The 19740-nt window shown below is 32.3% G+C and overlaps 1 protein-coding gene and 2 non-coding genes across 3 annotated transcripts in view; all 3 read right to left on the bottom strand.

Moving 5' to 3' along the window:
* LOC123549214 (inositol 1,4,5-trisphosphate receptor type 1-like) overlaps positions 1-19740 on the bottom strand; it is a 96962-nt gene that overhangs the window by 34432 nt on the left and 42790 nt on the right. Inside the window, exons 14-37 of the mRNA XM_053545619.1 lie at positions 14832-14957; positions 14513-14563; positions 14110-14190; positions 13807-13992; positions 13296-13418; positions 12812-12916; positions 12263-12373; positions 11967-12044; positions 11455-11587; positions 10846-10955; positions 9804-9920; positions 9378-9519; positions 8615-8714; positions 5256-5307; positions 4514-4617; positions 4106-4205; positions 3594-3701; positions 3006-3142; positions 2727-2794; positions 2271-2326; positions 1828-1989; positions 1047-1285; positions 663-747; positions 124-311 (exon numbers count right to left, since the gene is read on the bottom strand). Of these exons, the coding sequence (XP_053401594.1) occupies positions 124-311; positions 663-747; positions 1047-1285; positions 1828-1989; positions 2271-2326; positions 2727-2794; positions 3006-3142; positions 3594-3701; positions 4106-4205; positions 4514-4617; positions 5256-5307; positions 8615-8714; positions 9378-9519; positions 9804-9920; positions 10846-10955; positions 11455-11587; positions 11967-12044; positions 12263-12373; positions 12812-12916; positions 13296-13418; positions 13807-13992; positions 14110-14190; positions 14513-14563; positions 14832-14957 (2762 nt within the window). The remainder of the gene's footprint in view (positions 1-123; positions 312-662; positions 748-1046; positions 1286-1827; positions 1990-2270; positions 2327-2726; positions 2795-3005; positions 3143-3593; positions 3702-4105; positions 4206-4513; positions 4618-5255; positions 5308-8614; positions 8715-9377; positions 9520-9803; positions 9921-10845; positions 10956-11454; positions 11588-11966; positions 12045-12262; positions 12374-12811; positions 12917-13295; positions 13419-13806; positions 13993-14109; positions 14191-14512; positions 14564-14831; positions 14958-19740) is intronic.
* Trnal-aag (transfer RNA leucine (anticodon AAG)) lies at positions 6258-6339 on the bottom strand. The gene has a single exon. It is a non-coding gene; the product is annotated as a tRNA-Leu (tRNA).
* Positions 7726-7807, bottom strand: Trnal-aag (transfer RNA leucine (anticodon AAG)). The gene has a single exon. It is a non-coding gene; the product is annotated as a tRNA-Leu (tRNA).

The raw sequence follows: 19740 nt of genomic DNA, 5'->3' as shown, positions 1-19740 counted from the left end.
TCATTGATTAGGTGCACACAGCAAAAGCCTGAATACATTTGGTGCAGTAGAAATGAGTTTTATTATTGAAAGCAAACTGATTGTTTTGTAGGAGTAAACAACTGAATATCGGCATTAACGTACCCAAAATGTGACATTTCAGATGCTCCGCTTTCCATGGCGATTTCGCCGTTTTTCATGTAGACATGATGGAGACATTTTAGGAATGGTTTTTTGTAAACGTTGTCTACTTTATCGTTGTTTAGTACCCAAAGTAAGTCGTCGATTGGTAGAATGGTCTGGCACAGAGACTCGATAAACATATTTTCTCCCTGGAATATATGTTATCATATCCATAGTTTTCATTTCATGAGTTTAAAATGTACATCTCAAATTTCCAGTTACTCTCATTTTTACAATAGATTCAGCCGAGATTGCCAGTGTCTATTAGATTAGCTCAGTGGCGAATGACCAAAACTGCGTATCAAGATGACTAATTGGTAGATGACAACTGGACTAAAATGATTAATAATCCATCCATAATTAAGGCGAGGATGCTGTCTGATTTAGAAAGGTTAGTATTGGTACAGACAGAATCTATGAATAGGGCACAGTTTACAGACAACAAATCAGTTCAATATAATTGATGAATATGGCGTGAAAAAATCATACGTGACTCTTACCTCAGCACATGCAGCTAAAAGATCAAGCAGACTGATGTAATACCTTAGTCTGGATATTTCACCTGGATCGGTCAGTATCTTTGCTCTGAAATAGGAAAGGTCAAGGTTAGTGAAAAAAAGAACATTGTTAAAATGATTAAAACAAAAACAAACTTCACCAGTGAAAAAGTTTGATAGCCTATAGATCTTACATATAGACTAGTTCTGACCTAGGGTACATAATGTTAATTAGGAACAACATTAAAGCTCTTGCCTGTCCGCAAGAAGCCCAGTTTAACTCTTTCTTATTAATGGCATGTACTGTATCTCACTTTCAGTCGAAACATGAATGAAAATTTTACAGCTGGTTGTATTTAGGAATTGATTAATATATAATGATCTCACCTTTCTTCCCGTGTCATATCTAGTACAAAAGCAACTTTTTTGTAGTTCTGCATAATGTACTTCATTACGTAAGCCTGGTTCCTCTTCAGAGTCAGATTGGTTCCGACAACCTTAACAATCATGCCCAGCAGGTCCAGAAATTCAGGTGCCCTGTCCTGAAGAGCTGCAGCTCGATTCACGATCTTTTGTATCTGGCGCGGGCTGACCTTTAAACACGTGGCTTGATTACCACAGAATACCTGAAAAGGGCGTATTTGAATATCTTCATTACAGTGTGCAAAACAAATTAATAATGATACGCTTTTTTTAAATTTACATTGTATATTCTGTTTCCTAGATAAGAACGCAAAGCTTTGATATTTTAACTATCGATTCCTGGAGACAAATGAGCACGTATATATTTGGATGAACAAAATATGTCTGCAAAATATCACTCAAACATTCAACATTTTGTAATGTCATCTTAGTAAATTTACCAATTTTAGTCCTGTAGGGCGGTAACGGGGTTTTCCATTATCTAATGTATCATGAAATGAGTTACCAATTTCAGTGCGACAGCTAGATCTAACATCTTCATTGAAATGTTCTAAAACCTGATGTTTAACAAAATACCTCTTTTAATGCAACAGACATATCTGACACCTAACATAATGTCAAGGCGATCTACCACTAACTGTTTGATGAATATACAACTTTTAGTGCGAGAGTAGGTCTGACACTACGATTCTTGCATTAAACGTTGTGCCAACGCGCTATTTAACTTAATATATAACGTCATCACCTCTTTCAAAGCGATAGCTAGATCCGATTCGACAACTCTCACATCTAGCATGATGTCCAGACGTTCCATAATGTGATGTTGAACACGGAAGTTCTCCCTTGCCAACAGCTTTAGCAAGTAAAATGCCTTTTTGAAGATATCTGTCATTCCACCATATATTTTCTAAAAATAATAATGGAAATCATTTAAGTGTATACATCTACGTTTACAAAAGGTGATATAATTTAAACGTAGATTTGGATTGCGTACAGAAGTTCCAAATTTTGCGAGGGTTCGAATATTCTTTTATTATCGTTATTAGTTATCCCTTTATAGAATAACAGAAATTCTATTCAGAGATTTTATTTATTTAGTTTTTATCTTTTGTACGCGAAATATACAAATTTAAATTCTCAAGACTTCACAAACTGAGGCTTAGATAATATTATAATTAAATTCCATACCAGTAATTTAGCATCAATTTCTTGAACCAATATATCAAACAGCACATCCAGAATTCCTGAAAGTAAGTTACCAATACAACTCGATTCTTTAACTTGCATATGCACATGTATGAATAAGTTTTGTAAAATTATCGAGAAATAGCATGCTAACATACGAGGCTGGTTATTCTGTGGTCTGGCCCCGACTAGATAATCTCTTTTAGAAGAAGGACAAGGACATATATATAATAATAATACAAAGTTTGAACAGCCTCAGCAGTTATGTTCTGTGAACAAAACACAGGGTCTGAACACAGACTAGTTGTTCTGTAACAAAACTATATACTTTTCTAGCCTTTGTAAAAGCTAAAATGAATTAGAATACATAGTAACTATTTACTGAAATACAAAATTTAATGTATCTAAACTATTACAATTGTTTATTATAATGAATTTAAATTATCAGTTTTCTAGTACCGTTGCTTATCATTATATTCTGATTCATGGGATGAGGCTCATCTGGTGTCATTGGAAGATGGCAAAACCTGAAATAAAGAACACAAAATATTATAGTGTCGTAATTCTACAAATAGTGGAATTGAAACTTTGCATGTACCAGGACTTAACATTTGTATTTAGTTTCCTTATTACTGTTCACTCACTGGAAATATCTGGTTTTGTCCCCCAAAATTGTTTTGCGAATCATCGATGCTGCAATATGCTAGTATATTTTCTTAAGTTTGATAAATGCCTTACTCTGCAAGGTCGTCGAGGATATTTCCCATCAATTTCACTTGTTGATCGTCTAGTTTGGCACGTGATAATCTTCGAAGAATTGGCATGTTCTTCAACACTTCCCTATGCACACGAGCAGAATCTTGTGTCAAAAGAATCTGTAAGTATGGAAAAAATTTAAAATTCATAAAAATACCCTTTGGAAGCGTAGAACGCAACCAAGCAAGTTAATAGCAGACTCGATTTGGGTCGTGAGAGGTTATACATATACAAAGTGTAATACCCCTCACGCACCTAAGTTCAAGTATGGAGGAACTTTTTACAGCCGCCACACAACACAAAGATTGTTGTTGTGATAGTTAATAAAGTCTACAAGAAAAAGGGAATTGAAGGGACATGATTCCAGATATCAATTAATGATTATCAGTTTCATCTTGACACTCTTTCATCTGCATACTCAAATAAAAAAATGAAAAAGGAGAAAATCCAGCCTAAACTGATAGACTTACTTATGAAAATTCATCTCAGTGAAAGCAATATAATCCCTTTACAAGACTTCCACACTGTCTTCTTATATATTTTATTTACTCTGAACGCCTCAACTTTTACCTGAGCCTTGCTCGCAATGTTGAACATGTTCATCTTGGAGGAGTATAGTTTGTTCAGGATGTTCAGTGACTTTATAATCATCTTGTTGTACTTGTACATTGTCAGATCCTAGTAATGAAGACAAAATGGATTTAGGTATTACATAACCACATTATCGTAAACTGACCAACGTTGCAATATTATTTCCTTCTCGCAGGAAACTTAATTTGAATTTGTTTACACATTAAAAGTTATTTACAATATTACAAGCAATACTATTAGATGAAATTCCTTGTTTTTGGCGAAAACCTTTTTCTTTGTACAATTTAAAAGTTAATAATTTGATACGCTGTATATTTTTTGTTTGCCGTTTACATGTTTTTTCTAACATTTTCAAAAACTGTTCAGCTGGCTTATAAAAACTCCGTTGTCCTACCCAAGTGTATGTCCATTATAACAATAAGTGTAGCTTTTTATATCATTCTATAGTTAAATTATGCGATTCTATGTAAAACTATGAAAAATGGCATTACCATGAGAACTTTTGTGAGGAAATCAACATCAAATATCGCAGACAGGTTGAACATATCTCTCAGTTCTCGGTTTACCTTCTTCTGAGCACCAAGTCCTTTCCTGTGTAAATGTAGCACATTGTTCAACAGATACAACCTTAAAACGCTTAGAAATTCATCAATATATAATAGTATGATTTGTCACTACATCAAAATGCGATAAACATCAAAACTATTCTTAGACTAGTAATTTAACTAAACATTTATTACTTAAAACATTCTACCAAATATCCACCATTTCTTCCCCATTTTCGGGTCTTATCCCCGTGTACATTATGGCAAGAGTAGATGGCAAACGTACACAAATCTAAAAGAATATGTTTTAGAAAATGAAATCTTGAATCTACAAGAATACGCGGTAGTACTTACTGGGACTGGTCATGCGGATCGAACGTATCGTATAGCAGCGAACACATGATTGTTTGACTCCGTCCCTGAGCCGCTATCTGCTCTGCTACCTTATTGCGCAAGCTCTGTAATTAATCGTATTTAGTACAACTATCAATACGAAGAGAAAGTTCCAACATATTATAATAGGCACCGAAATTATGTTAACGATATATATTACTGCTATATTAAAATGTTTTAGCTGTAGTAATTCAATCCAAAAAAAAAATTTTTTTTTTTTTTGCCTTATGAAATACAGAACCTATATTATACGCATAAAAGACTTTTTCAATAACTGCAACTGTCACGTTTCCTTTTCAATAACGAACCCTGGCGAGTCTTTGTTTTAATTAACAGAAAAAAAATCTTTAAATATAGTATCTCCTCTAGCTGGTAGCCGATAGAATTCGTTGGCAAGTACTTAATCACATATATTTAAGAATGATGGGTAAAGAGACAGTCTAGTTTTTTATTGTACGAACTGGAATGAGAAAAATGGATAACAATGTACCGGTAGTTCATATTTTCATATAGTATGAACATTCTCATTGCTTAATGCAATGTCTAAAAGACCTATTCCACAGTCTATTTTTATAACAATCGATATCTCTATTAGATGCTTTTTTTTTTGTTTTCCGGCTTCTAAACATTTCACATTATCGAGTATAGTACGCACATGGGGTTCTGGAATGAAGATACAAATGAAACATATTTGAATACATACCTGTAACCTCGAATTCCTTTGGTAAGTCAGCAATAAGTCCAACACCAATACCCTAAAATTAAAAGGATGTATCTTAAAAAGGGTATTAATCTGTGATTTAATCAATTGCAATATATTGACGAATCAGTAAAAACCGTATGTTCACCGAATCAGCATTTATAGATGCTGACGTTCAATATTGACCAGTAGGTTTTTACAATACATATATATCTTGTATATATGATACTTTAATTATTAAAAATAAATGAACTATCATAAAATAAAATGCACAGTTTCAGTAATATTCGCAATACTTTAGCTATTGTATTTAACCAGACTTGACAAGAAGAACGAAAGGAAATTACACTGTACATTGATTATATGATGAAATACATTTTGTGGAAATCATTCAGCTAGGAATCAATTGTTTAGTAATTATTTTTAAAATTAGCTCGATTGCGATGAAAGCTTTAAGCTTATTTGACCACTTCGAGTCCGCTTCCTGAAAAAAACAGTACTGTTCATATGAGAATCATAATCGTGACCCAATGGGCCGAACCCCGAGCCCTGGATGAGCGGCGGCACCTTAATACTAGATCACCGCTCCCCTATTAGGAACATTTTACTCGGAGCCCGGCACATAGACCCGGGTATGATTATGCCCATTTATTGGTTTAATGCCACAAATGTTAAATGTAAATAAATCAATTGTCTGTCAGTAAGATCATATTAATTATAAGTTCTTTGATGCGATACGTCTTTCTTGTAAGCCCTCATATTACATAACTATTCATGATCAACTTAAAATTCAATACAATGTTTGTTTTGGTCTGTTGTTTTCTACATTATAAGTTACGCACAGTACGCCAGTTTAATGCAAAATGAATGGCCATTTGTCGATCTTTTGTGAACATGCAGCTCTTTGAGAAAAATTCAATAATCTTTGTAATTACATTTCACGGTCGATATTTGTCACAGTTATAACACATTCTAAAATAATTTTAAAAACTGAATAAAAAACTATGGCAGCGGTGGGATTCGAACCCACGCCTCCGAAGAGACTGGTGCCTTAAACCAGCGCCTTAGACCGCTCGGCCACGCTACCTTACGCATGGCTGTGGCGGAAAATATTAAAGTGATTGTAAGCAAAGTTATCTACATCTCCCCTATATTTGACAAGCGATACATTCAATAATAGGCCTTAGGCTGAAGATATGTAATCTGATAACGCTAAATATGTCAATATATTTAAAGATATTAAAACTTTTTCTACTTGCAATTTCAAAATATTTTTTTTAATGTTGATTTTAATTTTTCAAATAACCGGTGATAATTCATTAAAAGCACTTCCAGTGTTTTTAAATGTATATATGCGTTGGTTACAAATAAAATGAAATGTTATCAAACTAACCTACACTAATTTTCTAATTACCTTGATTATTTTGTTTATTTAAGAGGCGTAACTTGAGTTCAAAATACACATGTGATACTTTGTTAAACCTTAACTGTAATCCTTCCATAGCTGAAATTCCGTTGACCAATGCTATAACTTTATAGTGATACAAAATAAAAACGTCTGTTTAAAAGAAAATAGTATCGAATGCTTGCTAGCATCATTCAAGGTCATTTAAAGTTATGATTATAGATACTTCTACGTTTGACATGTGTAGAACTATATTTAATTAATTACGTGTATCAAATACATTGTAGATATGAACTTAACCCTTACCTGCTAATTTCTATAGTGACTGGTTATCTTCAATGGCATACATTTATATTAGAAGGGGTGAAACACTAAAATTACTGACTGAATAGCCCCCCGAACAGTGCAGATCATGATAAGCCTGTGCACGGATGTGCAGGCTAATCTTGGTCCGCACTGGTCGCAAAGGAAGAATAACTCACCGCCAGTAGGCTAAAGGTTAATAAACATGAATTGTCGAAGTATAGGTTTTCCACAAGTCATATTACGTGAATATGAATATATGTTTGTTGTTTATGATTAAAAGTTCACTGATGCCATATATGTTTGATGTATATGTGCCACATGTGCCTATGATCTTCTAGTTGATTGAAAATAATTAAAAAAAAGCTTGTTGAACGTTTTACTCGTGCGCAGAGGAGTAACCATTTAATATATTAAGCAACAAATTGAAGATCACAGTTTTGAATCAGACATCACACATTGATAAGGTCACTGATATCAAATATGTCATTCTGCACACTCAGAAAAAATGTGGAAGTTTAAATCCTTTAGAGGGTCAACTACATGTAATTAATTAAATTTATTTAAATAATGACTATGAAAAATATCTTTGAAAATGACAAATGTTATGGACAATGAATGTAGGATTCTATCTTTTTAATTTATACATTAAATCTTTCCGTTAAATAGACACACGATGAATAAGAGACTGCCTTACATTAGATAGATGTAAGACTAATTCAGGGTCTAAATTTGTAAAGAAAAAAAATAATATAACAAAAATTATGGCAGCAGTGGGATTCGAACCCACGCCTCCGAAGAGACTGGTGCCTTAAACCAGCGCCTTAGACCGCTCGGCCACGCTACCCTCTTATTATTGATATTACCAACTTTATTATATGTTGTTAATAAACACAAACTTTATCTGACATGCGATTCATTCAGTAAGCCTTTAGGCTGAATGCGTTATCAGATAATGTCAAAATCATTCACATTTAGCCAACATCACTAAAATCAATACATAAATTATTATCGATCAGGGTGTATTTTAAAAAAGTATTCTAAAATGATACTCGCAACAATACAATCAATCGTCAATAACAACAAAAAACTCATAAACATATTTTAGTTTATATTATATTATGATATGGAACAATTCATCAGATTTTAATAAAAGTCATTAATACAATATATTTCTTGTTTTTCAAACAATAACACGTAATTATATGATTTAGTTTCATTATAAATATATACTTTTCAAGGGCCTACAACATTTATAGTAGGAAAGACATGGTTTAAAACAGCACAAGTCGGTATTTACATCACAAAAGAACAAAAAAGCAATGCCAATAAAGTTTTAAAAAGCATTTATAAATACTATCAATTTTTATATAAATCGATATGAAATGATATGATATAAAAACTGATAAAAGGTAAAGGTAAGGCTTGTTTTATATGTCACCCCATGAAAGGCCACCAATTTGCTTATGAGCCCTTATGCGACATTACCTCCAACTCCTACCACTATCCAGCCCAGCGAATAAAGCGGTAACCATTCATTCACAGCTCGCGCTCCACGATGTATTAGATATGCTTATACTTGTGTTGCAGATGCTATTACACGGGTGTATTGTATTAACATAACATACTTAGATTTGATAAAGGTGATACATACTGAAACTTGGCATTAACGATAGCTTCAGTTTCTCTGCTTTTCTCATATCTGTCCGTCTGCTGAAACTGCTGAATACGTTTCTTCTCTTCCTTTGAGGATCCTTTAAATACAAACTTGCATTCAATGTAAAATTGTTAAAGGTGCTATTTGTATAATATGTTGCTTTTGATTGGCTTAAAGCAATTTTAAAGTCGTTACATCTAGTATTTCAGGTCAGGCTATAAGTACTGTTTATACATGTCAATAGTAAATGAATTGCAAGAAATTTTCAACACGATCTTCCTGTACAGTGATGATCTTATAAAATTTTAAATTATAAATTCCTGAAAAAACTAACACTCGACATTCGTCTAAATAATTTACCCGTATATAAAACCATTGACGATTACAAATTACCTTAGATATATTCACGTCTAGGTGTGCGATAATGAAATATATCTTTATTCTATTAATGTATGAGCGTGAAAAAAGTTATATTCTTAAACCAAAAAAAAAGGGGTCCAGATAACCAAGCTCGCTTGAAAAAGAGTATTTGTATGATGCACTTAATTCAACATTGTCTATTGTAATTTTGCTCGTCGTTTAAATATAAATATTACACCCTATGTCAGAAGACGATGTTCTGAAGTAAATTTTAACTTTTCTTGTACACGCTCATGTACTGAAAGAGTCGAGATCTCATTTAATGTCTCTAGGAAATCGTTATATCTCAATCGCATGTTTGTTTCTCTCATGAAGTAAGAAGAATGCGCTCATTTTTTACCTTTGTCCTTGTCCTTGTCTTTAAGAAAGGGATAATCATGTCTTCCATCTAACAAATTCAGCAAGGGAGGTAACAAGTTCTCCACGTCTTCGGCGTCCATATAGTACCCAAACATCACCAGGTAATACAACAGTCGGACAACCTAAACAAAGGCGTTCAGACTTTAAGAAAGGCAGAACTGATCAACGATCTACTTTATAATACAATAAACAAGCTAATATTTTTCTACACTTATCAAGCTGTTTATGATGTCTAGTGCAATGAATTAAAAAGGCGGCAAAAGCTTGTTTTAGTTATTAAAACAGTATCTCTACTACAACGGGTTAAAACAACATTATGTACAAATGCATTTTGAAGACATAAAAATCATACGGGTTTAGGGTCAAGATATTGACCATGTCAAAATAGAAGGAAGGGCATACATACCTGTTCTATGAGCATATTGTGTCCAACTTCCGATGCATACATGCATTTGTTTTCTGACAGAAATTCTGCAATCCAGTCTCGCAACACGGGAAATATGGCAACTAACTCTTTCACAATCTATAATTGAAAAGAACGTCAAAATATTTTAATCTCAAGTGAACAGTTTATTTAAAAGTTATTTACAATTACGCATTATAAAAGTTATTATTGGTACAAAAATAAATAGCTGTACAATTTGCTGCAAGGAACGATTATAAAATAGTTTGAAAAATTACTAAAAAAAATAATTACGCTTATATTTTCAAAAGAATTTTTACAATTTTTATACAAAATGTGACTTCTATTAAAATTTGAGCGAATTCCGATAATGGTATAAAAATTACAGTTAATTTGATGATGAATTAATTTCTCTATATAAAATAACGACAATTGGCTTCAGCGTATTTTGATTTCTTTTACCTAGTGTTATGAATCTTCGTAATCAGATGTTTTATATTACCCTAAATTTATTTTCTACAACTTCGTTATTATATGTTTTATCATTTTACCTAATTTACTACATCTTCGTACTTTCATATTTTATCATTTTACCCCATTTTCTACATCTTCGTAGTCACATGTTTTATCATTTTACCCAATTTACTACATCTCCGCACTTTCATTTTTTATCATTTTACCCAATTTTCTTTATCATCGTAATTACATGTTTTATCATTTTACCCCATTTTCTACATCTTCGTAATTACATGTTTTATCATTTTACCCAATTTACTACATCTTCGTACTTTCATGTTTTATCATTTTACCCCATTTTCTTTATCTTCGTAATTACATGTTTTATCATTTTACCCCATTTTCTACATCTTCGTAATTACAGGTTTTATCATTATACCCAATTTACAACATCTTCGTACTTGCATGTTTTATCATTTACCCCATTTTCTTTATCTTTGAAATTACATGTTTTATCATTATACAATATTTGCTACATCTTCGTAATCACATGTTTTATCATTTTACCTTAATTTCTATATTTACTTACAAAATCACCCTGACTTTTCTCTTCGTCCTTTGAACCAACGTAATCATACACGAAGCAAATGTTCGGATGGGCAAGAACCGAGTAATTGTTTCCAATATCAACAAACAAACCTTAAAAGTGTAAAATATAAGCTGCAATCTTGCATGAACATAATGATGTCGTTAATTCTAAATCCATTAAATTGCCTAAACCAGTAAGACAGAAGGCTTGGAAAATCAAAGAAGATAGGATTATATTCTTTATTTAGAATGGTAAATATTACTTCTATTTGTAACTTCTCAGTCTAAAGTTCATGCAAATACATGTATAATCAATATGTTGTAGTCTTGATAATGTTTTGACTTGATGCTGAAAATACCGATCTACCCCTCTTTTGTTTATACCTAAAAAGGATAAAACATACACGTTATTACTAAATTTCATATCTAACTGATATATTACCTAACGTCTCAAGAATAAGAAGACTGAATATAAGAAATTAACTTTTACTTTCTGAAAAGTAATGAAATATATACAATGAAAATTGCTTCCGGATACCTCATATACAGCCGAGATAAAATTTAATATTTACAAAAGTTTGATCATTAATTAATCGAGGTAAAGGATTACTTGTTGTTATGTCGCAATACTTTGCCCGGATGGCGTCTGGTAGAATATCAGAACGTAATGCTAGAAATGTTTCTTCCCAAGTCAGATATCGCAACTCCTTGGTGATTATGTTGATTGCAAAGTCATTTCTCCCCTATATGTATAAGGTTTGAGTTTTGTGATTGTAATACTTCAATATTGCAAACATTTAACAATTATGTATGATATATTCTTAGGACTTTTTGTAGGTTAAGTGTACTAGAAATTATTAATTAGAAAACTGAATTCTCCAACACTGTTTTGTAGTTGTAACAAATTGCATCCGATCGACTATAAATAAATGATTTTATGCATTTTTAAAAGTAACACTCAAGTGCAGAATATGACGTAAATGAAACATATATATCCAAAACAACGAAATGCATTTTATTCGAAAAATGAACCTTCAAAAATGTATCCATTATAGTTTCCTTAAGGCAAATAATCGACTATCTATTTTCCATCGCATGCAAGTTATAGTTGTTTTACCATACCTTACAAAGAGCGATGTACAAATCCAGCTGATGCAAGAGAAAATCGTGCTTGTCTTTGTCGTACGAAACATGCGTTTCCTGTGAATTTAAATATAAATATTTCACCTAGTTTGTGATAATATGTCTTGAATGTGTCAAACACTCTTTGCAAGAACTGCTCTTTAGTTTTTCTACTCAATAGCTTACATTTATAAAACTTAGTGTATATTACAAAAATTGTATACTAAACATTTACTCAAATATCAAAACTGTAAATATACGTGTATTGCGGATTCAAATGCATTGCGGCTACTCACATCGACAAATTCATGCAAAGCAATCCAAGATCTTGCATCATCGGTTGAGATGTACAAAATGTTCGGTTGTCTGTTGATATCTTGTCCACGTGCCGTGAGATATATACCTTTCTGTATCCATATATAACATTTATAAAATATATATATTGGCTTTTATATATCATTATCGTGCTACTGTAATAGTACCAGGAAAAAGACTTTACTAACAAAAATCCACCTTTACTTTTTTCTATACTCTTTCATTATGCTGACCTTCTGTCTAAACATCTCTACATTTATCATTGACTTTTATTATAAGATCAACATATATGTTATAAAAGCTATTGTTTTCTTAATCAAAACTGACTGAATTTAAGAAATAATATCTCCCTAACAGCGATTTTATGGTCTAATGAAATTTCTGTCTGGAATCATGCCCTTGTGATATAACGATACGCATCTTAAAACACATACTAAATGAGGACAAAATATATGTAAATAAAGATGAAATTGTTTACAAAAGTAAAAAGGTAGTGGTTTAATATAAGACTCCTTAATCTCCTTACACACCTGTTCGCATTGCATCCATTGCTGTACGATATATGTCTGGTTGTTTGGTATGGCCACGTCGTCACAAACACAAAGGACATGCAGCAAGTCCAAAAATCGGTAATTCTGCAAAGTAACCAAATAAGTTCTATTCAAGTTTATCAGTCTAAAAGATTGTGTTGTGTTCATGTTGTAATTTTAACTTACTTGTTTGTATTCTGTTTAACTTCACTTACGAAGTAGTAATTCACATCATCAGTAACATAGAAACATTTCGGTAACACAAAAATTGCCTGGGACGCAGAGTCACCCATATGTTTTTGAAAGAGTTTACAATTTTACAATAGTTCCACGGATTGTATATAAAATGTATAAATACAAGCGATATAAATATTTCACGAAATCATTCTGAAATCATATATTTTACTGAAACATGTTCAAACTTTTCAAGATTGAGCATGTTCTATTCACACAATCATGTAAGAATAGTAAAGTATGACTAGACCTGGCTTGACTGTAGAAGAGCCACAAATTCATCAATCTGTTGATGTGAAATTCTGTCCACGATCTTTCTCTTGTCTCGTATCAGCTCTACAATCATCTGGGCAACATTCAGACCTATGCCTCCCTAGAAATAAATTGGGTGATTCATTTCGTTATTACATACTTATAAATCAACACTTTCCACATGAGAAGCTAGTAGTGGTTGCAGATAAAGACGCATAAACAGTAGCCCATACTTACAGTTGTGATTATTACATAGATGTACATTTCGGAGTTCAGTAATAGTTAGTGTGATTAAAGTGCACTTGCCACACTGAAACGTGCAAAACAGAAAAGTTAATTAAAAATCTAATTGATTTTAACTTTTACCCTATAAACATTTTTTTCGATTGAAACTGTGGCATGTTTCTATAGGGATATTGCTTAGACTAAATGTAAAGACTTGGGTGTGTTTGGTACGTTTACAGAGAAGGAATATAAATTGTCAATAACAGAAAGAAGCAAATACGTACCTTTTGAGAAAACTGTGTTTGGAAGAACTCTATGTATTTGGCAAAGTAAAGAGCATTTTTCCTACTTTTGCCTATCATGTAGGTGTACAAAATCTCATAGGCCTCTTTGAATATGAGAATAATGTTTTGTTCATCCGGTACGCCATCCAGCGGGAACTGCAAAATCTTCACTAGCAAATCTATCACCTAAAACAAATAAGAATATAAATGTAATCAAGTAAACCATTTATTTAAGGTCCTGGAAAATGTTACAAAAAAGACTCAAACAATTGTGATTTCAACGATGAATTTGACAATACTCACTCTTAGATTTCTCATCAGCTTTTGTCTATCTTTGCTTGGTAGAGTTTTCACCAACATAAAATGCTGCAGCTCGTCTAATGCCTACAATTGAAAGTTAATAAAACAAGATGTAGCTAGATATAAGCCTGTACAGAATTGTCAGCTAACAAATACTCTTACTTGTTTATAGTGTATCGATAAATCTCGATGAACATACTGTTCTAGAATGTAATTAATGACAGATATAAAACAATTATCTCATAAATAGTACTGAAAATGACATTTGGCAAAACTAGAAGATTCGACTACATCGATCATTAATATAAAATATCATTCTGTCTGCACTATCGTTTTTAAGGATTTAAAAGTAAACGGTAAATATTATACTTAATCAAATACCGAGAACAAAACAAAAAAAACATACTACAAGTATTTGATGAGTTTTCTTCGAATTCAAGATGACTCCCGATTGCCTCTGCAATAAAAAAAACAGACACAACTGATATACTAAGCTTACTTAGTAAGTAAGCATTCTAACACTGCGTTAATCTTCGATATAAATTCACATTTTAAAAACAATAAATATAGCCTAACCATAAGAATATAGAGGTGAGATTGATTGAATGAATAACCAGTTTATCAATAACTGAACTACAGTAACTGTTACAATGATAATTTGTGTTGTTGTATAACTTAAGGTAGATTATTAAGCTTTGGGGGGCTTTCTTTGCAAATAAACTTACATCTTTGATGAGGTTATGCAGAAAGGGAACCATGCCAGCGACATAGTTAAATTCCGCTACATGTACGTCTTCTACCATCTGTATAGTGAAAGCATCATCATACTGGCTCTCTCCGCTGGCGGATACCTTAATATAATTACCGGTTAAAGGATTTAGTTTTAAATCATCAGCATAAATACTACAAATTGATATCAAAAGTGACTGTTTGGACCAAATGTGTACCTAAACAAGGAAAAGCACATTCATGCATTATGCTATGACTTGGACCTTAAACAATATTCTGAGTATTTCTGTTAAGTTTCTTTGTAAAGGACACATCGGTGGAATATTTCCTCTTAAATCGCGAGTATCCTTTCGTAAAAGTGTCGAAGCGTATTAATACCTCAGTCACACATACGGCGCGGATAGCTACGACTAGCCACGGATAGAAACGTAGTAATCCGTATCGACCCGTACCTGAGCCGTACGAATTGGTACGGATTGATACGGATTACTACTTTCAGGTACGGCTCAGGTACGGATCGATACGGGTTACTTCGTCTCTATCCGTGGCTAGACGTAGCTATCCGCGCTGTATGTGTGACTGGGGTATAAGAAGAAGTTGAAATGTAAGGATACGTCCACAAAGTCCTTTCACGTTGAATCCCTACAAAAGGCACATTCATTACTTTGCAGGGCTTATAACAACATTTTAAATTTTGCTAAAAGTTTCCATAGGGCAATTTGTGAGGGGGTTATATAAATAACAGTTACTTCATGTCTAAGTTGAAAAATGTATGTCTCGTTTGCTAACCTGGCATTTGATTAAAGTGAAGGTTTTATCTTTTATTGTTTAACAGTGGTAGAAAAGGACTTTTTTCATATTCGTGAACTTGATAATAAATAATGCAGTTAAATACTGTTTCGAAACAAACGTATAGAGGATATGCGTCCGTTTCAGTTTATATAATTATATACAAAATGTACATATATTTATTCGAGTGAATATCGGATGCAATATTTTATTGAATTTAACATCTGATGTTTACTTTGACTTTTTATCACTTAAAACAAACAGCTTTCTTTTTATTTAATGTCATGGAATTTATCAAATTATACCTGATTTACTCGGGCAACGTTACTCTTATTGAGCAGTGTCCTACACAAAAGCATTACTTCACACAATGTTAATATTTGTAAAAACTATTAGATAATTAAATTATCAAATATATAATATGATTATAATAGTTTTTAGTTTTTGTTCACATTTTAGTAACTTAAGCTAGAGCATACATGCTTTCGTTTTGAAGCGATTTATATACTTCTTTATTTTTACCGATGTATAGTATGCAAAGAATTTCCGATTATTTGTTATTCATTTTCTTTTGTGTTCAACAGCAAAATTATAAAACGAAAGTGAAATTTATAAATATAATCTACTAGTTATATTAACGGTTATATTTTATTTAACTACTGATTAACATCAGTAAACTGTATACAAATCCTTTAAAATACCCTCTCCGATTAAGCCAAGGTCGAAAATTAAGCCCAAATTCGTTTCCGGTTTTCATTAAGGAATAAAAGGAAGAAGAAATTACTATTAGTAACTGCCCTTCACGTGGTGGAAATAAGACACTTGCTGTCTTGGAATTTATCGTTATAATGTTTGCTGATAAGGTTACATCGTTGTCTGATACTTTAAATGAATTTCGGCTGCATGTATACATTATTTAGAGTGAAAACTAGATATCGGTGTTGATAGTACAAAAATGTTTGAATTACATGTATATAGATCTAAATGCATAAAACATAAGAATGTATGGAAATATAGACAAAAACGTTTCAGTGCACATTTTTGGGTGGTATAATATATAATTTATTTCATGGTTATTTTTCTGTTCCATTCAGCAGCATTTTTACCATGTGATCTTCCATTATATTCTCGCATTGTATGCATTATACTCAGTATTTGGACGATACGTATTTTTATATTTACTAAACGATAAAAGCCTTTGACCTTTGACCGGAGAAACATCGAATGAATGTCAACATCAAAAAACGCTTAAAGCGATGTTTCTAATGCAAAGCAAAGTCAACGTTCAAAATATGGAATCGAGTCCGCCTGATGTCCAGGTCTTCAGAAAAACATAACCATAGAACAAAAAAAAATATTTATCGTTCTCATGTACAGTGTGCCATGTACTAGGACTTGTACCAGTCCAAAACCTATATTGGGCGATCAGCTCGTACAATGGATCCTCGTCCAAATATATCTTAGTATTGTACAGAGCAATATTAGATGACCCAATAGTATGGCCTATGTTGCACCGAACATTGCGTAAAATGTTTCCAACTTTCAAACTCTTTGAAATAGTTCATAGTAACTGTTATGCTTTTAAAAGACTTATGCCGCCTGCGCTTGTAAGAGTCTGAAATGCAGTTGTAGCCATGTGACAGATACCCTATTTGCTGTATATTTCTACTTTTAAAAGTTTTATGACAAGAAAAACATGAACAAACGAAATATGCTTGAAATATGTTCTAACATGTAGATGAGTTTTAATATAAATATTCAATGCTTTGATAACCAGCAGTTATAAGATTTATGTTATATTCAGAAGACAATCCCAACTTGTTTTTAACTCATTCAGTTTAAATATAACAAGACCAGTATTAACAATCCTGCTTAAGGTGTGCTGAGAGTTTAAAACTATTGGGATCCCTTTTTCTTTTGAATTCAAAATGACGTAAAATGTAATATGACATGACATACAGCAGGTTTAAGAAACATCTATGAATAATATAGGGGACACAAATTTCCCCGTTAATGCGCAATTCATCCGATCTTTAAGACAGAAGGCTTCGTTAGAATTAATGCATTTAAGAGTGACAATATAAACTAGCATTTTTGATATTTTTTTCATTTACAATTCTATTCTGAATTTGAAATTTTTAACTTACTTAAGGAGTAGAAAAAGCATATTATACAACTGCTGGTAGGTTTCGAGTAGAAACCTTTGTATGTAGATTATGATTATGCATTATAGTAAGCATGCTGCAAACAAAGAAAATATACATTTACAAACATTATTATTTGGTAAAAGCATGCTGAAGTAGGCACATGGTTCAAAAAGGAACATTTTCAATGCTTAATTCTCATTAAATATTTTATAGTTAACAGGAAAAAGTTCTGAATATCACGGTACAGTCAAACCTGTATAATATACAAATATCAAGCTTAGTAAAACCAAACACTGGCCATCATTTGCATACGGTCTTTATTTTCAAGTAAGCCTTTACTTCGTAAGTGTTATTCCAAAGAATTACTAGTTGTCCTTAGAACCAGGAGGTCTTTGTTAACATGCGGCTTTTAGCACAGGTTTGACTGTACGTCAAAACAAAGAAACACATACAATTAATATGGAATTGAATACTATTATAAACAAAATAGCAAATATGCCAAATAAGCCCTTCCTTTTTCATTATTTAATAAATGTAAATTGTGTGTAACTATCTTTGATAACCATTTTGTCCCCGTTGCCATGGACACAAAGTGGTTTGCATTTCTTACTTTTCGTTTAGCCGATTTAGATTTTTTTACAATATTAAAATGACGAAACTTATACTTTAGAACAACTTAGCGATTTTCATAGTTACAAGAACTTTTCATCATACTAGAACAATATTTAGCAAAGCTGATAATATAAATTAAATCGATGTCGGGGAAAAGTCTTTAGTATTTGTTAGATATTGATTGTACAGCTGTAGAGCTAATATTTTCAGCAGGCGTATACAATAGGGATATCTTAACAGTAGCCTGACCTGTACTGTTGTATTCGGTGCAGATATGATATGCAATGCCTACAGCCTTTGCGCTGTGTGTGACCCGGACTGGCAAAATCCACGAGAGCCGAATGCATCAATGAAGATCAAGGTATTGTTTTAATGACCTTTTCATTATACACATATACAGGTTCCAAAATTGGCTATAATTTTAGCAAAATAAAACTGAAAACTCGTTTGATTTTTTTATGCATGGAAAGTCAAGAGGCCATCACTTCGTCATTTCTGACGTCATATTGCGCCAATAAAGCAGTTGTCCCATCACTGAATAGTTGCCGTATCCAACGGGAGTTAAATACAGGGTTTTGTGTTCGTTAATGAAATACATGTTGTTTTTCAGACAGACAGTTCGTAGTTATTTAATAAAACACAATGTATAAACCTAAATACTCAAATCACTGTTAAAATAAATATACAAATTTATGCATATAATGCAGACAATATTATCATGATGCACATAAACAATGCTGCTCTAATCATTTGTTTTAATATGTCAGGCCTGGTAAAGGTATTGTTTGAAACAGTAAAAAATCTTACATCTTAGAATGCATGTCTGCCTTCTTTCTCGCCCATGTGGGTTTTGTTTATAGATACCAATTTTCGTACGGTTTACAGATGTAAACCTTGAAATTTTTAACATGTTCTGTATACGCAAACTGTCTGCTCACTTCTTATTTCCAATCATTGTACTTGCCAAACAGACTGTTATTAACAATATGCAGAAATCCACACCTATCATCACATTGAGAATTTTTTTTAATTTTAATTTTACCTTTGAAATAAGGCTGCTGTGTCTCATACTTAAAATATTTTTGTCCGAAAATCGATGTCTATTGAATGTATAATCATTTATAAATATAGTTTTAATAAAAAGCTTCTCTCAAACAGTAGAACATCGTACCATGCTAAATGTAAGATATAATGTTATAATTTCATATTAAATTTTCACGGTGCTTACCGTGAATAGGGTCTATCTGAGAAAATGATTTATTTCCAAAATTTCGGGAAAATTGACTTAAATATTTATATTAACAATATTTTAACAAATTTAGAATGAGTGTTCAAAAGGATTAATTTTGAGCAACAA

This window comes from Mercenaria mercenaria, chromosome 6, assembly GCF_021730395.1.
Source record: "Mercenaria mercenaria strain notata chromosome 6, MADL_Memer_1, whole genome shotgun sequence".
Taxonomy (NCBI): Eukaryota; Metazoa; Mollusca; class Bivalvia; order Venerida; family Veneridae; genus Mercenaria; species Mercenaria mercenaria.
This window is presented reverse-complemented; position numbering and strand designations above follow the sequence as displayed.